Source organism: Electrophorus electricus, chromosome 7, assembly GCF_041902795.1.
Source record: "Electrophorus electricus isolate QZ-2024a chromosome 7, ASM4190279v1, whole genome shotgun sequence".
In the NCBI taxonomy this organism is placed as follows: domain Eukaryota; kingdom Metazoa; phylum Chordata; class Actinopteri; order Gymnotiformes; family Gymnotidae; genus Electrophorus; species Electrophorus electricus.
Window position 1 is genome coordinate 15,334,422 of NC_137503.1, and position 20,010 is coordinate 15,354,431.

Below are 20,010 nucleotides of genomic sequence, written 5' to 3' on the forward strand. Positions count from 1 at the left end.
AATCTAAAAGGAAGCAGGGTAAGATGCAGACCACTAGTAAGTCTCAGACACAAAAGCTTACTTGTACCAAATGGTTGGAAAATAGGAGAGTGGAGAGTGGGAGAAACTAATGGCTAAATGGACAAGACTGCATGCCTTCATCCATGAAACATCATGAAAAACAGAGTTAAGATTATCTTCATTTCAGATTACTGCACATTAAAACAAAAAACAAATGTGGGGGGGGAGGGATATAAAAAAGCAATACAAGTCATTGGTTGTCTTGTGAATGATAATTTGCAAGAAGGTGACACTGATTGGTTTTGACAGGTGTCATGCTGAGTTTAGAACAAACCAGCATTTCTGATTGAAGGTGTGAATGTATTTTCTAGGCAACACCACACTGTCAGAAAAGCCCTGATGACAGGGATATCAATCCATCATTCTCCTTCTTGCCTGACACTATGGATGGGAAGGTTACAATCCCTGTTTGTCAGCAAGTTATGTTTTTTTATATAAAATCATATCTTACTTCATCAAATCTCATTTAATAACAACAACAACAGACAACAAAATATTTTTGTCCCACAAACTAAATACGTGGTCATGGTTCTTTTTGCACTGAATTCAAATTTGTTTTAAGGATGTTTCTCTCAGGCATGGTTTTTAAATGAACATCCCTCTTAAGTGTCCAATAACTGTCTGCCAACACAGAGGGGCACCACTTTCCATGGTGCTGAGTTTCCACAGGCCCACTATACGTAATGATATGGGAGTGTAATCAGATATAACCTATTTGTTCCAAGTAGACAGTGGAAAGCACACTGGTAGATCACATCTGCTAAATGCCAAACATGTAGGTATAAATATAGTGGAAGAACAAAAACCATGGGTGATATGTTTTCAGAATTTCTCTATTTGGATTCAGCGTTCAATACATAATAAACAGCTGTTTTTCTTTGCTTTGGGTCTTTCTCCTACTTGGCTCATATATTATGTTTAAGATACATGAGGTTTTTCATATGGGCTAAATATTATGCATATCACTTAAGTCACAAAGTATCACACTGAATTTGGTGATCACTTTGTGATTAGTACAGTTTGTGGGAATATACCAAGTTCTTACCCAAGGTAACTAACTATATATATATTTTACTTGTTATATTTACATTGTAATTAGGTAAAAGATCAGTCAGGATGGCTAGCTAGATACCCTACACTGCCTAGATAACAACTGGGCCTGCACGTGGTCAAAAGAAATGTAAATATATAAAGTCAATAAGAAATCTTAATCCTTATAACCTTGAAACCTTTATAATCGTTATAATCTTGAAAGAAAAAAAATGCCTCAGCATAATGTATTGCTCCATGCCATGAGTTCAGCTGATGCATTTATGTTTCTGTTGCGTGCAGTTTACAGCTACATAGCTATAGCTAGCTAGTCATGTTTTTCTGTCTGAATATCCTTTATATAAGATCACACTTTACTTTCATATTAATAACGTACATTAGGAGAGAGTGCATATGTGAGCCATAAGAATAAAGGATTACTTCATACATGTAATCCACTGAATCCCATGTGCGTGTGTGTGTATATATATAAACATATTTCAGTACTAAATTGCTTCTCTCTCTCTCTCCCTCTCCCTTTCCCTCTCCAGTTCTGGACTAAATCAGTGCAGACATCTGTCAGCTTGGCTGATGAGGATGTTCAAACACTGGACTGAAATCCTCAAGAGCCACAAAGAAAATGTTGAATCACACTGAATGCGCTGGCATACAGCATCACGTAGAAGCATTGTGGGTGTTAATAATCCCTCCCTTTAGAATTCAAGAAATCACAAAGACTGCGTTTTAACACAGGGCTACTGGAATTACAGCTCAAAGAATGTGAAATGCTCATTTCAGATGGCCAAAAAAAAGAGAGAAAGCAAAAAAAGCAAAAAGGTGAAAAAAAAAAATCAATATTATCCCTATGCCATGGAAATCTAATGAGTGGGGAAGACAGCGCTTCTCTCTTATCTAAAGCAGCATGACTGTCCCCAGACTCAGCTCCACCTACAAAGGTAGGGCGGTAGCTGTCCGTCAAGCTGATTCTCACCTCATTATTATTTACTTTATGTGGAGCCAATCTGACGTCTTTAGTCACCTTTTGAGAGACAGCTGTTAAATTCACTTTAATTGATTTAATTGATTCAACTTAATTGAGACGTATGCTACGTTACCTTCCCCTGAACCCTCAGATGTGGTTAAGTAAACTACGGGTCTCTCACACCCATTTACACAGACTCTAAACAGCATTAGCACTGTCTCTTTGTCAAGTGTCCTGTTCTAAATTGTGCATAATTATTCTTATAAAATCATCAAAAACCGACAGCACTCAAGCATTTATCAGACACTGACCATTTTAATAATGACACTATGTACAATTATGTACATCATTGTAACTTTTACACCTTACTACTAAGTAATTCCTGCCTCACCCTTCTAGTGTTTGGTCATATCTTCAAGTGGGTGGTCATATCTTTATCCTCCCACTCAGACCTTCTACCAGAGGCCTGAGTATTTTAGGATGCAACAAAGTAATTGTGCTGGTCTTAAGATCATGCCTTTGTGTCATTCTTGGGATCTGTTGGAGCCACTCCTCCACATTAGGGCTCACAAACCCAAGTATCACCACCAGGACAGCCTTGGAGTGGTGTATATATAGACACACATATGTATTTGGCAGCAGAGACAAAAATAACATTTCCATGTTGCACTTATAAACCATTTTATAACAACTTGCTCCATCGCAGGTATAACTGTCACCAGGCATAAGTGTGACTACTGTATATTCCCAATGTTTTACAGCCTCCTGAGTATGTTACTTTAGAAGCAGCAGAGGTTATTTATCTTCCGTGCAGCACAGTGGAGCCTGTTTGTCGTATGCTGCAACTCTGTAGGCATGGCAGAGGCAAAGCAGTGGACCTTCACTGAAAGTAATCGAGGGGGACAGGAAGCAGACTGAGCTGGTGGGGTGGCTGAGTCCTCTTTGTAGGCTGAGAAAGCTTTACCACTCGTTCAACAGAAGAACGTGCATGCACTCACTCATTCATTTATTTTACCAGTGAAGCTTGAAGAGTAAAGATGATGTAGCTTGGGTAATGGAGAGGCCTTTTTACAAGTGGGAAAAAGCTGGCCAGGAATTAACCAAAAAGCCTGAGCTATTTTCAGGTAATGACCAGTGGGCCAAGATGTAAATGCCCTCGCTGATGTAATCCTGTTCAAGTAATCTCTAAAACAGGTTTTATGCACAGTTGTTGTACACAAACCTTTCCTGACTTTGGGTTTCAACATTATCATAAATATCAGCTGAAACATCATCGTGTGTATAGCCGGAGTGCACCCAACATTGCCGATATGTCCAAAATATGCAAAATCCAAATTGTTCCAGTGCGTATGTTACCTAATTAACCAGCTGCAAAATAAATAAATACATTTTAAAAAAGCAAGCATGTGGTGTACAAAAGCAGCCCCAATTATCTTTCCAAAAAATGCAGTGATGTCCGGCGAGGGCAAACCTATGTGCCAGGAGGGCAACCTATGCTTGGAAAGATCACAGCAGAGCAAGGCTAATGAGCACCAGCACAAACGCACCTCGAGCTTGCCGTGTGTCATTTCTGCATTTTAAGCGGCTCTTGCATCAACCTCCTCTTGGATCGCTTTCTGATCCACCAGCCACCTCACACGCGGTACGGACTCCTATCCAAGGTTAAAAGCATCTTCGGTAGCCCCTGTTGATCTTTTGAAGACGCACCTCCGGCCGGCATAAAGGTAAAAGGGAGGGGGGGTTTCTCATTTCGTTCCCTTATATTGTCGCCGTGCTTTTATTGGCGTGTGGGTACATGCAGGCTAAAGTGGCTTTGGGCCAGGGATGGTGGTTCTCCTTTTATAAACAGCTCACCCACAAGGGAGTAGGGGGAGGGGGACTTCAGGTTTGCTCTGAACGAACTCTGGCCGACCTTCTGGTCCATATCAATGTTGCATGAGGCTTGCCCTCTACCTCTCCTTCGTCTTACCAGGTGCTGTCATAATGACCTGGCCTAATTGCCTTCCTGTTTTCCCCCCAAGGACTCACTCTATGGTTTGACAGTCGGCAGCCAACTTTCACTTCAGCTCGAATGTGCACAAAGAACTGCTGACCTGACTCAGAACACAGCACATCAAAAAGGAATCTGCTTGGGCGACAGCCATAATTCTCTGCCGACTGTTCTTCAGTGGGTAGGACCAAAACTGTGTTAATTAACAATCAATAAAATAAATGAATTATGTGTGCAACCAGTGCTGAATAAACATGCAACTGGTCTCTGCCATGGGTCACATAATGAATGTTTTATAAATCAGTCTTTTATCTTATTAAATTTAGTTACAGCAATGTAAAAGGGCATAAATATTCCAAGTTTCTTTAAGGAGCCTTTGTCAGAGACATAAAGCATGCCAAGGAATCCATCACTCCACCTTGCACTCACAGCTCTGGAGGGCTCGGAGACCATGGAACAAACACCAGCTGTGACAGCAGCAACAGGAGCTTGGCACGGCACAACTCACTCCCAACTTCTGCCAGCCTTGTCCACGGACTGCACTGACCATTAGGTGGACTAATGTGTGGAGGCCTCACAGGTTAGGTTTGCACTGTTTGGTTTCACCGGAAAGAGATCACCTGTAGGGATTTCTCCATCATTTTCACAAAATGGCAGATCTGGTTACAAAAGAAGACAATTCCTGACATGACTGCACTGATTGTCTTGAGAGCCCTTTTTATATTTCAGTGTCTGGATACTTATTGAACCTAGTGTCACAGTTACAGTTGGAGTGGTATTGTAAGTGTAAGGCATTTCATTTAAATCAAAAGGGATTAAGGATATTCAGAAATGAATTCTTTTAAACATTTGCTGACTTCAAAGTAAGGCATGTTGTGACATATTTCCCCTGATCCTTCTTTTATCTTCCTTTTAACTCTCAAATGAATCCTGACTTGAACTGATGCTGGAGCTATCGATGTTAAAGCCACATTTTCCTAAAGTCATAGCGAAGACAGGGCTACAATGTATTAGACACACAACAGACTAGTGGCAATGTTAAAGGATAATGACAGTGCATAATAAACAGTCTGTGAACAGCAGCCAGACCCGTTCCTGTCTGAAATCTCCTGTTCCATGTCCTGAATGTGCACCACTGGTTGTATTCTATTCCATCTCTATGTCTTCATAAATAAACCAAAAGCTCAGAGTTCTGATTAGAGTGCAAAATTCATGTCATTTTACCTGTCTGGAGAGCAGCAGGATAGCTTGTTTTCCTTTGTTGCCCCATGCTGTTAGTGTGCTGGTTTAACCCACCCCCCTCCACCCACACCCACACCCACACACACCAAGCATAATGATACACCCCACTGCTGAGGCAGAGCCGGTGAAGTAAGGAAAACGCATGCGTTTAACAGAATGTCACCCGCAAGGTTACTGCCCCTCCCAGCCTGCACCCTGAGAGCGTGCATGTGGATTTGCATGATGCTGACCCAAGCTCCGAAACACAATCTACCACAGAGCCAGAGCAGACTGCTATTTCAGGCCCCATACACCTCCGGGGACTGGGCAAGAGAGTGCCTTGGAATCTTGGGCACAAATTATGCTTTCACATCCTTCCCATATTCAAAGTCATTTTTCTCTGCCATGCCTATCACAATGGAAATGTGCATTTCTCTCAGGGAAAGCCTAATGAATTAAGCTTGCTAATACCCCAACCTCAAGCTGAGATCTGCGCACACTGGGGAAAATGAGGGAGTCTCTTGCTCTAGCGCTGCTCCTGTATTTAAACCGGCAGTTTTGTAATATTGGGATTAAGGCATTTAGTGTACACATTGAACAAACTACAAAAAAAAAATTAAAAATGCTGATCCAGACATCCAGGAGAGATTAAAGCTGTAAGAGGCTGTGGGAGAGAGTGCTCGACAGTACAGTATACTAGAGCCTTTCTACAAGTAGGGTGTGGGGACAAACAAGCTGGCTTCCCCTTTCGAAAATCAATGGCAATCAGCAGTATTAGTCCCTCATTCGATCCCCCCTGAGGCAAACACTGACAATTTGCCAAGGCGAAATGGTCAGCTGGAGCGCAGAAGTATGGAACAGCCACAAATGGTTTGGGAGGCAGCACAGCTGCGGGGTGGAGGAGGGTTGGGGGACTCTCACCTGTACTGGGGAGGAGGGACACCAGACGCCTCGCACTGCAGAGCAGACTCCTGACTGGAGGAGCGGATGGGTAGAATCAGGTCACTGGGCTCCGTTCTCCAGCTCGGTCCATGAAAGATGGTGTCCTCTGCATAAGCTGGCCAGAAAGACACAAAAGGAAAGTTTCTCTCACTCTCTGTAACTGCCAAGACAAATTAAGAACAAACACTGAACATACAAATACACACACACAGACACACACACACATAGATATACACACACACACATACACATATATATATATTAAAAAAAAACAAAACACACAAATATACATATGTATATCTATCACCACACACACACACACATATACACACACACACACGTGTGTGTGGTGATATATATATATATATATATATTTATTTTTATTTTTTTTATTACACATACACACATGTATAACATACACACACATATATACACATGTATATCTATCTATCTATCTATCTATCTATCTATCCATCTATCTATCTGTGTGTGTAATATATATATTTTATTTTAGATATATTATATATATTAAAAAAAACAGTCAGATTGCTTCAATAGTGCACTTGTATTATGTGTGAACATAGACATGAAATCATACATAGACATGAAATGTCCCAGGAGGTTTGGTTTAGTTGCTACAAAACACATGATCTGCATATCAGGAATGTTTTGAGATGGTAATTGCTGGAATAGAGCTCAGTAAATGGAAAAAAGTCTTACTCCTCTGTCTGTGGTTGATAGCAAGCCTGCTTTTAGGGTACAATTTACTGTGCTGTCTCAGAAGTGGGTTACCAAAAATAAAAAGTCATGCAATAGTGGCACTGAATATACGTTCTTAAAAGACCATGTTCATATTTCAAAGGCTTTTCACCCTACTTTCTAGATACCCCTTTTAGTGTCAGATATAATGCTGGCTGTCAGCTTCTCAGAAGAACCCACAGAAGGATCACCAACACATTTCCTAACCCTTAGCCTACCAGTGGGCAATAAAATAAAATAACTTCCAGAGTCTCTGACACAAAGAGTTTTAACAGCTAACCTGTGACAAGCATGAAAAAGGCATAGATCTTCTGACTGGAAGCAACAAAAAACCCATTAAAAATACAAAAGACCAGCTTCAATCAAATCTCTACTTCCAAAAACAGTTAATTTGACTGTAAACTGTTGTTTTTATTCAGGTGAATCTTGTCTCTTTTATTAAGCAGTAAACAGACTTACTGGACATACGTCCTTCTATGAAGTGAAGGTTAATTCTACTCTTTCGTTCCTCACAGGTGCTGGAGTATGCCGCGCCAGGAGTGCAATGCACCTGAGACTGGGAATTTCAGCAGAGAATCAACACAGTAGTCTTGCTTTTTCCTTTAAAACCAATTTAATACTGTAGATGGGCTTCAGAACAGTGTCTTTCTAAGGCTGGTGCACTGGCTTTCGGGTGGACTGGTGGACTGAGATGCGGTGCTGGGGTTAAGCGCCTCACTCGTGTACAATGGCAGCAGCCAGAAAACACTTGACGCTGCTGCTCTATTGTGCGGAATCAGCATATTGTATGTTCGTGAGGAGGTGTGATTTGCTACCCTTTATAGATAATGAAACGTGCTTTCAGTATATTACTGGACTGTCTGATGACATGCAAGCTCCAACCACTGTTGAGCAGGGTTTAGGAGTTAATGACAAGGAACGGTATGGAAGGCAGAGATCCGGCAGCCTTTAGCTAGTCTCAAAGCAGACTTTGATAAGGTGGAAAAATCAGTTGAGTCTTTTTAAATACAAAATAAGTGTAAGGTCTGTAAAAATCAGGGGGTCTTGCTCATACTGACTACACTCAGTACAGTGCTGCACAGATCGTCGCCAGCATTGTTCGGAGGCATGACATCCACCGACAAGATGTGCCGTCGTAGTTGTCAAGTCACATCTGTGAGCCGCGTTTGGCTCTGTGCTACCTTGCTGAAGTGATTTGATCATCGTGTGCTTCCCCCCCCCCCTTTCTTCTTTTTCCTTTGCCTTATGTGAGTCTGGCAAAGATGGCTAAGAGACATTCTGAGGTTTAAATGGCCTAAATGCTGTTTGGTGGGTGGGGGGGGGGGGGGGGTTGTCACTTTGGTTCAGTGAATACCCAGCTCCGTTCACATCGCATTCAACCCCTCTTTTTCAAGCACCGAGCTCAGCCAGTGCAAAAAAGCAAAAGGGAAAAATGATATTCACTGTAAATCCCATGAGTGCCGAAGGGCGGGTAGAGGTAGTGATCTCGGTGAAGATGGTGGACATTATTGGGAACCACGGGATCGAACAATCATCTCTGACAGGTTCCTAGCCGTGGATAGGACTCTAGTCCCAGTAGGGCCTCACTTAATGTAAAAGGCCCCAACACAACTGGATGACAAGTGGGCAGCAAAAAAAGAGCTCTCCTAATCAGTTTCAAACACCATGTACAAAGCTATTGCACAGTCAGGGACCTAAATCATGCAAGCTTAAGGTGTTATCTGGGAAGGCAAACAGGGTAAGGTGTCTAATTTTATTTAAAGTTGACAGTATTAAACAGGATTCTGAAATATGATCAGGGATCATGACTGATATTGGCTTGCTCATATCTGTCCCACACAAAATATTCTCGAAAATCTCTATCAGCGATATTGGAAAGGGGCAGTATTATTTGCAATTTTACTACAGATTTTGTTACAAAAATATTATTGCAAAGGTTTTATTATTCAGAACAATTCAAACATATTCCACTATATAAGTAAATCCAGTTATGGAGTATCTTCATTTCAAACCCATGAGTGTCCTCAGAAACAGTCCACAGGTTTAGATTACACTTTTATTTTTCTACTACAATTACAGTAAACATGATATCCCATGATTGTGAGTGTCCATTTAACTTATATTGAAAATGAAAAACAAAGAAAACAAGTGCCGGTTTAGAATAAAATGACGAGTAAGATGTTTTACCTGCGAGGCAGCTTATGATTGATAGCAGCACCAGCCGTTTCCATGGTAACGTCATCTTCAGTTGCCAAGGGCAAATATGACTCTCATCCATTTGCTTGTGAATGGAATGATTTTTCCCTTGAATGTGAGATGTATAATCTGTGGGAAAAGTAATTACAGAAATAATTAAAATGAGACATTTTGGGCCAATTGTAACAGGTTTTTTTTTTTTTTTTTTGGCTTTAAAGACACATCAGTGATTACACTTTTGTTGAAGTCCACCCCTTTCTCTCCAGACACTAAAAATGCCATTGACAGAAACATCAGTGCAGTCAAGATTCTCCTTCCACTGAAAGAGAAGGTTTCAGTTCTTCAAAAGACTTTAAAGTACATTCGGCTTTTCATGAAGTCAGAAAGCGACAATTGTAGTAGCAAGATGACATTTTAATTATGAACCACAGGCAGGAGCTCAAACAGCTTTTTTGAAAGTGCTCCATAATTGGAACCCTTTAACCTCCGCTTCTTAGAAATTATTCGCAGTACAGCCCGGAATTAGGACGAGGCCAAAGAAACTCACCACCATCGAATGATGTGCCTCTGATCAAGGTGTGGAAAAAAAGCCCAAACAAACAAGAATACTCTTTGTAACTAGGTTTGGGGGCTTTGCAACTTCAGACCTGAAAGGCTCCTCTTCCTCACCTATTAATAGGAACAACCAACCTAAATATCTTTGCGCTTCTGCCGGCCCTCGGGCCCATCCAGGACTACGTGGCCATTCCTTTCCACTGGTTACCTTTTCTCCTGAGACGTACCAAGAAGCGACTGAAAAGTCTGTTAGGCATTTTCTAAAGCCAAGAATTGGGCTGACCGAGCACAAGTCATCCGGAACCAGAGCTCGCTGACATAGCCTCTGGCTGTTGTGCGTAGGGCACTTTTAGGGCGTTTTATAATGACAGACCCTTTCTGTGCATGTGTTTTTGTTGGCTTCTGTGTAGCAGGCTATGTAATGGAGTTAAGAATATATAGGTGTCAAAAAGACATTATAAAGGTATTATTTTGCCTTCTAATATTTTTAAATAAATTTTTAAATTGCATATATTTATGGCACATGGTAATCGTTCTTGTGCAACAAAATGAAAATTGTTTGCAATATACCAAGACTGACAAGCCAAGAGTACAGCCCTATTGTGACTTTGGAGTTATTGAACAAAAATACTTTTTTTTCCCCTAAGTGTACTAGTTTTTTTTCCACTTGGCTTGTATTCCACTTTTCCTTCATGAGCTAATAATTGTCACTGTTCCAGTGCTGTGTACAAAATCTTTTCATTCCATAGAGACGACTATACAAACATCTTCTGTGAACACAAGATGAACAGTCCCAAGGCGTTTAAAGATGTCAACCTCAAGGTTCAGAACTATTTGTATACACAATCTGGTCTTGGGCTGATTCAAACAAAGTGACCTCTTGCATTCTACGAGCTGTGCCTCCCAACGCTGTAAACAGAGATTTCGAACAGGGGCGATCTGTTATCCTTTAGACAGGTTTGCATAATCTTCAAATCAGGCCTTGACTAAGCGTGCCACCTCTGGTGTTAGTAATTTGTGCATGTTTGTTGTAATTGTGAGGATGGGTAGATTTACCCACCTTCTTCAATTCTGGAGACACATTCTTCAACTGGACCTTCTGTCGCATTGGATTAAAGGGCCCCGCATTCATTACACACAGAAAGAAATGCCCAATCTTCCACTCGATGGTAATGTCTTTTCCAGACACCTTTTAATTTGATCTCTTATCCCTCCCCACTCAGGGGGTGTGCACACAACCACGAAAGTCCAGATCCCATGTTTTCAACTGCAATCCAAGTGATAATGAACTGACAAAGCAAGCAAACCAGTGGGCTTCCTACCTTAAATGTTCATGGCAGCCTCTTAAAGGTCTGGGCCCACGTAAAAAAATGCCAGCGTGCATTTTAATTACAACCGGTCTCTTATGTTTCCCCGTAAGGATGGTGTGCCATCATTATCCATTGACTGTGAGGAGATGAACTATAAGCTCAATATTGCCCTGCCAAGCGTAATGAGGCTGCGCTGTTTCCCAGCCAGGGAAGCATCGCGTAATGAAATCCACTGACCGATCCTATTTCTCTGGCAAATGATGGGACTCCTTGGTTAAGGTGGCAGTGATTTTGAGGCAGCTTGAGGCAGTCGAAGACACCCAAGGGTTCATATAACAGCCAAATGTCTCAAAGCAGAAGAAGAAAAAGACACAGGCAATTTTCCAGTGCAGGAGATGGCATTTGCACAGGCACGTCTCGTTATAACTGCATACGGCTGCAATCAGAGACAGTAATACAATATGTATGAAATACATTGCTGTTGTGTTAAATTATATTAAGTAACATTTTTTTTAAAAAAAGGTGCAATCAGTCCGAGACAACATATGATGGCAACCATATAAATTCCCCCCATTTGCCGACTCAGGTAACGGACCCCATTTTTATCCACAAATATTAATGGCTAGATCTTGCCAAAAGCCTGTTTGAACACCTATACTCACAATTCTCAGGCCAGTGAGAATTAGCCAAATATTTTTATCCATAATGTGCAGCTTTAAACTCTAATGCCATGATAAAAGTTATTTTGACTATGATTTGAAAGATTGCCTTGTTTAAGTATAAGTGGTACTTCATGCTGTATTGGTCCAAATAATAAAAGCATGAACTCATAGCTTAAAAACTGGCACAATAAATCCCTTGTTAGCAATGGTTAGTGGGCGACACTAAATGCCAACTGTCATGTTTGCTGTGTATTTAAAACTCTCATAATGGATCCTGTGCTTGTGTCAGTCATGTGGTTTTGTGATGCAATGAAGCAGCATTGTGATTATTGCTTAAGTAATTGATCATCTGTCATGCTCCATGGATTATCAAGTGATCATTGCATGTGCAGACAGGAGGATACGTACGCACACACGCACAAAACACTGCTAAATATGATATAAGGTGGATACTCCTCGAGATCTGTAATGGCATGAAAATGGAAAATCAAAATCCCAGTCTATCTGTCAAATGGCAGCAGAAAATTAGTAGTGATGCTGGTGTTGAAACATCTACTCGGCATTATACAGAAACTGTTCTGAAATGTTTTTGATGCACAGTAAGTTTATTATTATTATTATTATTATTATCATTAATAATAATAAACTGCAGCAGGAGAATATCTGCATATGGAACATGTGTATGTGAGGGCACAAGGAATTTACAGTAAATCCATCCTGTGAGCATCTGACACTCGGCTGTGATACTCAGCCAGTGCTCCTTTAAAAAAAAAATCAAGAGGAAGCTGCCTATAGTATGTTGCACAGATGTCCCCAAAAATCCACAGGCTGCTGAGAGAAAATTGAGAAAGACTCGGCATCAATGTGTGTAATCCCCCCGCCCCCCATCCTCTCCCGGGATACCTTAAGCTTTGTTGTAAATGAATGTCAGTGTTAGAGGAGGTTAATGTTATTTGCCCATTGCAACTTGGTTCTTTTTTTAATCTCCTGGTAGAGGGTTGAAGTCCTCCACAGTGAGTGCTCGTCCCGTGGGGCGACCCCTGTGCACCTGTGCTAGGACCACACTCGTTCACCGCACAGGAACAGGCACAGAGCACACTCGGCATGTGAACAAAGTGGCTTCAGATGGTAATACGTTGAAAGCGTTTAACTGGCTGGCAAATTATAAGTTATTTACGTCCCTCGGCAAGACGGACGCCAAATCCAAAGCAAACAGCAACAGACTGCAAATTCTTTGCCAGGAGCCTACGACAAAAGACTGCATGCAATGAAAACCATCTCCACTGAAACGGTATGTCTTCCATCATGTTTTTTTTTCCTCTTCTTCCTATCCTACGCTGCACCCAACAAAAACATGAAAGAAAAAAGAAAAAACAAAAAACAAAAGAATCCGAAATTCATAACAACAGATTACTTCATTTGTCCCAAGACAGGAATGTGATGAAAATGCATTCTCCATGTAATGCAACCTCTTACAAGTTTAGTGCTTTTCTAAGCCACACACAGCACTACACAAAACCTCAGAGCAGGCACTGTGGAAAAGAAAACGAGAGAACTTCCTGGAGGCTTACTCACTTCTAAGCATGCACAAAATGTTAGGGTGAACCGCGGAGATAAGTGGTAAGGCCAGTGGAGTAAGTGCACTTAACGGAGTGGAGAAGCAGCAGCCAGTGATCGGCTCCACAAACCCATCATCACACTGCCCATTATCCCCCCCCCCCTCCCCCCGGCCCCTTCATACAGCCATGGCTATGAGAAGGTTGGGGGGGCATAAATAGACAAAAAAGATGTAGAAAGATTTGACTGGGGAGTGACTAGGGATCCAAAGATAGAAGCAGAGCAAATGTAAATTATGCCTCAGAGACAGAATGAAACTGACAGACAGTAGCCTTAGACTCATCAACACGCTTAATCACATAATCAAATTTTCCTTTCATCTGATGAATACAGCCTTTGTGTTTCGCATACTTATCACAAGTGATGGGAGACACAGGCCTGAAGATACCAAGCAGCTGAGCGTGTTGAAACAGAATTCTGCGCGATGCTGCTTCACAGTGTTTGCCACCTCTAATTTGGCCGTGCTTGGTAGCTACAGAATGAGATGGGCCAAGCATCGCAGATGCACCTATAAATAAGCATGAATACAAGAAAGAGGAACCCATTCCCTTCTAAATAGTGCATGGTAGGGGTGCGTTGTGCATAAGACTAAACATTCCAGCAGCGTCTTTCACCCTCCATTTCCATCTCTCGGTGTTACTATTTCACTCACTTTCTTCTCACTGTTGGAGTGTGTCTGTCTGACTGACTCTTTTCACATAACTCTGTGAAGCGAAGTTCACATGAGACTCACACATTACGGCTCGGCAACCATAAAAGAAACGGTGATGACTTGTAATGGTTGTCTGTAACTAAACTTTTCCTTCGTTTCTTTCCTCAGCACTCTTTCGTCTCATCACATTTATCTTTCTTCTCGGTTTTCTGTGGGTGCGATAAAGCAAGAACATTATAATACAATCACGTTATAAACGAACAGTCAGACCTACTAGGAACGCAAGGGAGCCGGGCTCATTTTTAATGCTTTAACATACGCACATCTAGAAATAAGCGGCGAGTCAAGTAGTTAGCTATATGTGAAGTTCAATCTGTAGTAATAACGACGTGTGCGCCCCCGCTAACCGCGGCGTGAGAGCCCCATATGGACTTTAGCCCTGGGTGACACAAATCAGCCTGCATGTCAGATGAATACGGTCTGCCTTGGACCATATTCAGCCCCACTAGCGAGGCATTAGACATTGGATTTGTACGTGAGAGACTGTCTGGCGTTTGTCAAAAATAATAAAACGTATTTATCTCCAGTAGAAGGAGATGGTGAAAGTTTAACACGGCAAACAAGAAATTCAGGTTGCCCCAAATGATTGATACTTCACAAAGACAAATGCTATACCGTACTGCATGCTACTGAATCGCTCATCAGTGGCATACATTAGGACATCAATTAACTTCGACTGCAGTAAGACGCAATTAATCACAGTACGAAACTTGGGTTATACGGTTACTGCATTACTGGCCAAATGCAGCAGTTGCAAACGCATGCATTATTCTGTACTCGAAGGAAAGCCAACTTAAAATACATACCGGGATTTATTTGCGAGGTCTATGTTTTTTTCCTCTTCATCAACTTAATTAAAAACGTAGTTATTTTATTCCAATATCTGGGACGGATCCCGCTTGTAGGTCGCTTCTAGCTTCCGAGAGTTTTTAATACCATTTCTCCAAGGTTGTACTCAGTTTGGGCGCGTATTTGAAGGCTTCGAATACTAAAACCACAGTCGTAAGATGCACCAAAAAATATACGTTTATCCTTGTATTTACACAGAGGTGCTGGCCCTTGTATTTTTCTAAGAGTCCCGCAATTAGTCCATAAATTAAATCCTGTGTCGTCGTAACCTCTGAACATTCGCTCTCTTGCAAGTGCCTCCGCGTCGACTTCGGCCAGTTACACGGCAGGGTAAAGTGTGCTCCACAACGAGTAAAGGACAGGACGAGGACCTCTCATATAAGACTTGGATCGTTCCCTTCCGTTTCTAGACCATCGCCGTTTGTGCGAGAAAAGCAAGGCGCCAGTGGAGTGACGATGCTTTGAGACACACAGGACACGAATGCGCCACGGTTTGTGGATTTGATAATCGCTGTGTGCACGCCCGTTTCGAAGTAGTTAAGACTAGTGTCTGTGCCTAGCCGTTCAATGGTATGGCGATGATCATGCGCCCCACACAACCGAAACCTGTCCCTTCCTCAAGATGAACCAAACACGATTTACATGGATCTTAGTTATGCATCAATTAATTCAGAATTGGGACCATTATAAAATTAATTTTGCACAGATTTACACCCAGATATTCTGGGAGATATCCCTGTGACTAGCAGGAAATGCTCAGTATCAGATATTTACTTTTCACCTTAAGAAAGCATGAGCCATAGCTGTAATTTCATATTCAGGCTACTTTGTTGAGTGTTCCTCTGAAGGCTTTATCTTTCCTAAGCATCAGTACATACCTAAGGCTAACGAACCATAACATACATTGCCAGGAATTTTGGGACCGTTGAAAGGATAAATCCATTTCGGGCAATTTCAAATGCCCAAGTTGCAAAACAGCACACCCTACTGGCAAATATGAAAACTATCCCACAATACTCAATTTATCCACCCATTCGTCTACTAACCACTGATCTTTAATAAGGTTATTTATTATAGGTCAGTGCTAGTAACCCATATTTGGATTTCTTTTTCACTCTATAATATACTATGAACTGCAAGATTTAAGAACTATCTGTTCCTTTCTCAGTCACACATCTTTAGACTAAAACAGCTAAGGGAAAAAAGCATAAGGGATATATATTTTTTTGTTTTCTGTTTTTACGTGTTTGCTATTACAATGCTTTCCATTTGGAATATGACTCATCATTATTGTTAATCTATCAGAGATTGTTTTCCATTTCAAATATACAGAAATGTATAATTATGGCTACCTACAATGTACCTTCAAGTGCTTCTAAGTGACAATATTGCTTTTTCCTTTTTTGAATTTTAAGTGGCCTCCTTCTGTGACCCACCCTTTGTTATAGCTATTGCTGCCACTGTTTGTTCATTCCACCAGAGTCGACATGAACATAACAAGGACTTAACTCTTTCTCCATTACATCCCCCAGCCCTATCATGACTGTGCATAGTGACTCCTAACCCATGCGATATCCATCATAAAGGGCTTCTCTGAGAGCCTAAAACTAGGACAGAAGAGCATTTAAAAGGTGAACAGGAAGCACAGGGATTTGTAAATGCACAATGAATGGATGTTGAGGATAAATCTACAACCGGGCCCTTTGGCCTAAAGGTGCAGGCCTCTATCTGACCTCATGTCAAAACACAGTGTACTCTGACAAACAGGGCAAGAGATGGTGCATGTACCAGGAGAAAAAAGTAAGGCACCCAGAAAATGGCTGAAAAAGCCTGTGACGAACAGTCCTTTATGCTTCACGGCCTTACCCATGTTTATGGTGTGTCCTGAGGTAGTCCCACTTAATCTGGGGAAGATACAATTTTCCAGGTCAATGGCATGTCTGTCATCCCTGTAAATACTGAGCACAGTGAAAGGGTTTGGGTGGATGGTTAATGTTATCAACTGTTTCATATAGCTGGACAGTGACTTACTGCAGCTTCTGATATTCAGTATAATGTTAAGGAAAACACATGAAGACAGCAAGAACGAAACTGGGTCTACACAGAAAAAAGGAGATTATTATAACAATTTTAACACGCCTTGAATGACTATGGCCATAAAAAATAAGAGTAGCTCTAAAAAACAAACAAGGAAACAAACAAATATTTAAAATATTTGTTAAATAATAATTGTATCTTATTTTCAGGCTTTGAAAGCCTAGTATGTGGGTGGTACATTGGAAACTTGCACTTTGCTGATTCACTTCTGTTTTTTGTTTCCATGGCCTTCTGTCTCCAGTAGGCTCAACACTGCTCAATATGAAACGTGGCCGGACCACTACATCTTTGGAGCCAACACTGGGGGATGCCAAACTATATATATATATAGAAAATGGCATCAAACAGAATCTGATCCCCTTATTTGGTGGGCATCCTACTGGGGATTTTGGCACTTCAAAAGGGAGTCAGGTGAAGGAGAGCTCTTGAGTTGATCTGTGTATGCAGGAGGTCAAAACAACACCAAGGGCATCTCTTAAATTTTACTTCCTGTTATGCTGAGGGTCTCTCTAACAACATAGCCTATATTGTAATGGTCTGTGGACCTTCACAAGATCTGTCTAAAATGAATGTGATAATCCTTTTTTTTCCATTGGGTTTTTGCTGCTCTCGCACCTGACTCTGAGCTGCTCTGAGCCTAGAATCATTGGCCTCATCTGAAATGCCCTGGTGTCCTTTTGGTGATAGTGCAGTATATTTTAAAGTTACTCATTCTCTACTTGAACAATGCATTTAATGCCCAGGTAGCAATCCCTTCTGTCTAGTGCAGACGTAGGTAGTATTACCCACACAAGGGCAGAGTGACTGCAGTTTTTCATACCAACCAAGCAGAAGCTAATCAGTTGTTTAAAGACAGAGACCAATGATTAGACCAGTGATTACACAAGTGAAAATAGTAGCTCTCCTGGTTAGTTAGAGTAAAAAACAACATCCATAACAACACTTTGTGATCTGCCCACAACTGAACAGTCATAGAGGGACATTTAGTCCTGGCTGTTTAATACATGCTAAATACTTAAACATCTCAGAGCATCAGAACTGAACTGGAACTTTAGACATTTAACCATATTAATTAGGATTTAACAGACTAAAACTGAACATAAATTAGTGGCCCTATTGTCAAAAATGTTATTTTCTTCTCTTCTGTAAAATTGTGTTGTTACTTATTAAGTGTCTCACACTGGTTAACAGTTAAGCCCTGACAATGTGTGTGCGTGCGTGCGTGTGTGTGTGTGTGTGTGTGGTGTGTGTGTGTGTGTGTGTGTGTGTGCGCATATTTAAGGGCTTTGATAGCAATTTTGTTTGGTGGTGGTTTCTTATCAAAATTCCTTGGATTTTCTCTTTAGTGCAAAATAACTTTTATAATGAATTCACTGTGCTATCTTGAGCTCTTCGTATACTCAAAAAAAAAAGTTTAAAAAAGTTAGTTTTGTAATAGGCCAACTGCAGATAATGTCCTTTTTAAAAGTACACAGAGAAATAAGAGACAAGGTAATCATATGCACAAAAAACCACAAAACATAGTTAGCAATACACAAATTATAGGTCAATATTTCGTGTTATGCAATATCTCGTGTTTTCATACTGTCAACTGACTAAAATAAAAGTTAAATCCTGCAAATGTTATGTAGGCTATACTAACACCCAAAACTTTAGTTTATTGCCGTGTTTAATGTTACATTTATAAATATGTTAGGTTGTGAAGGGTGACTTCCAGTTGATAATGCAGATTACTATAATAAGCAATTTGACATCCTTATAAATGTTCGTTTCTACAGCAAAATTAATTACGTCACCATTGCAATATTACTTTTTTTATTATTCTCGTGACGGATTTGATTATGCCCATCAACAACCTTTTGATATCGCATATTATAAAGAGCCAACATTATCTTCCGATTAATGTGCAATGGTGACTAGCTTGATATTTGCAGAATGTAGAATATTTAAGGAATATCCGTGATATAGAGATATGGCAACTATTTTTCACAACTCACCGAGCTCAACCAGAACTTCGTGGGAATGAACTAAACACTGCCGCCGATTGTTAGGACTGCTTTCAACCGCACGAGCAGTGCACGTGCACATAAAGACTGTTACGCGCGCCGTGCCAGGGACCAGCACAATCAGCGTGAGACGCCAGTGCCCTCCCTCCCCTCCCCTCCCCTCTCCTCTCAGTCAGCGAGCGACAGGGCTGAGGGAACACTTCCTCGTTCAGGGCTCCCTGTTCGGCGGCCTCGCTCGGCCCACTGGTACTAATTAAAAAGAGAAGGATCTTTCCGGCACAGCGCTGACCCGCTTGACAATTAGATGCACTCCCGAGAAACACTTGAAGATTTTTCTAGCAGCCGTTTTAGGAGAGATGACATGAAACTGTAGGTAGATTCATGTCTGTGGGCCCTGTGGATACAAGGCATGAGTCCTCTTGTAATGGGGAGAGTGAAGATCAAGTGTTTCTTAAGATTATTTTTGTCAATTAAACTGATGCTACAGTTGGATAATTCCTGTTAATGGTTGTAGCCATAAGTGTATGACGTTTGACAATGAAATGCTGTCATTTTAGCGGAATGGAAGGGAACGATATGTAGGTATTTACGATTAGAAAACTACAAATAAAGTATTTGTTGAAATATTCCACTTATATGTATATTGTAAAAATCTTTAGTGCTTTGATAATCGACGACGTCACTGTTGTTTGCTTCCCTGAACTGATTTAGTTTTCCGTTTTCATTTTCCAAAATTTCGTCATCAAAAATGATTTGTCTTTGGGGGAGGGGTCGCTTCTCTTTTTGACCTTGCACCAATAACTTATCACGAGGCTCACTTAAAGCTCTGAACTACTCTGTCATGTCATTGGTTCCCACTACATATTCAGACTAAATTTAACACGAAAAATAAATACAAGTAGCATACATGTATTTTTACATTCCACTGCAGTGGTCTCTCTGAAAAGAGTGTAGTAACATAAGTTAGAAAGATAAAAGCCACATTATATTACATGATATATATGATTACTATTAAAGCCATTA

The 20,010-nt window shown here is 41.0% G+C and overlaps 1 protein-coding gene across 3 annotated transcripts in view; it reads right to left on the reverse strand.

Moving 5' to 3' along the window:
• cntn3b (contactin 3b) overlaps positions 1–18,997 on the reverse strand; it is a 48,607-nt gene extending 29,610 nt beyond the window's left edge. The window contains exons 1-3 of one of the 3 annotated variants that reach the window (XM_081717805.1): positions 18,979–18,997; positions 9,171–9,308; positions 6,204–6,339 (exon numbers count right to left, since the gene is read on the reverse strand). In XM_081717805.1, coding sequence (XP_081573931.1) covers positions 6,204–6,339; positions 9,171–9,261 — 227 coding nt within the window. In that variant the 5' untranslated portion in view covers positions 9,262–9,308; positions 18,979–18,997. Of the gene's footprint in view, positions 1–6,203; positions 6,340–9,170; positions 9,309–14,841; positions 15,484–18,978 lie in introns of those variants that run through there. The other 2 variants (XM_026999658.3, XM_081717806.1) reach the window with 2 other exon arrangements.
• Between the last annotated feature and the right edge of the window lie 1,013 nt (positions 18,998–20,010).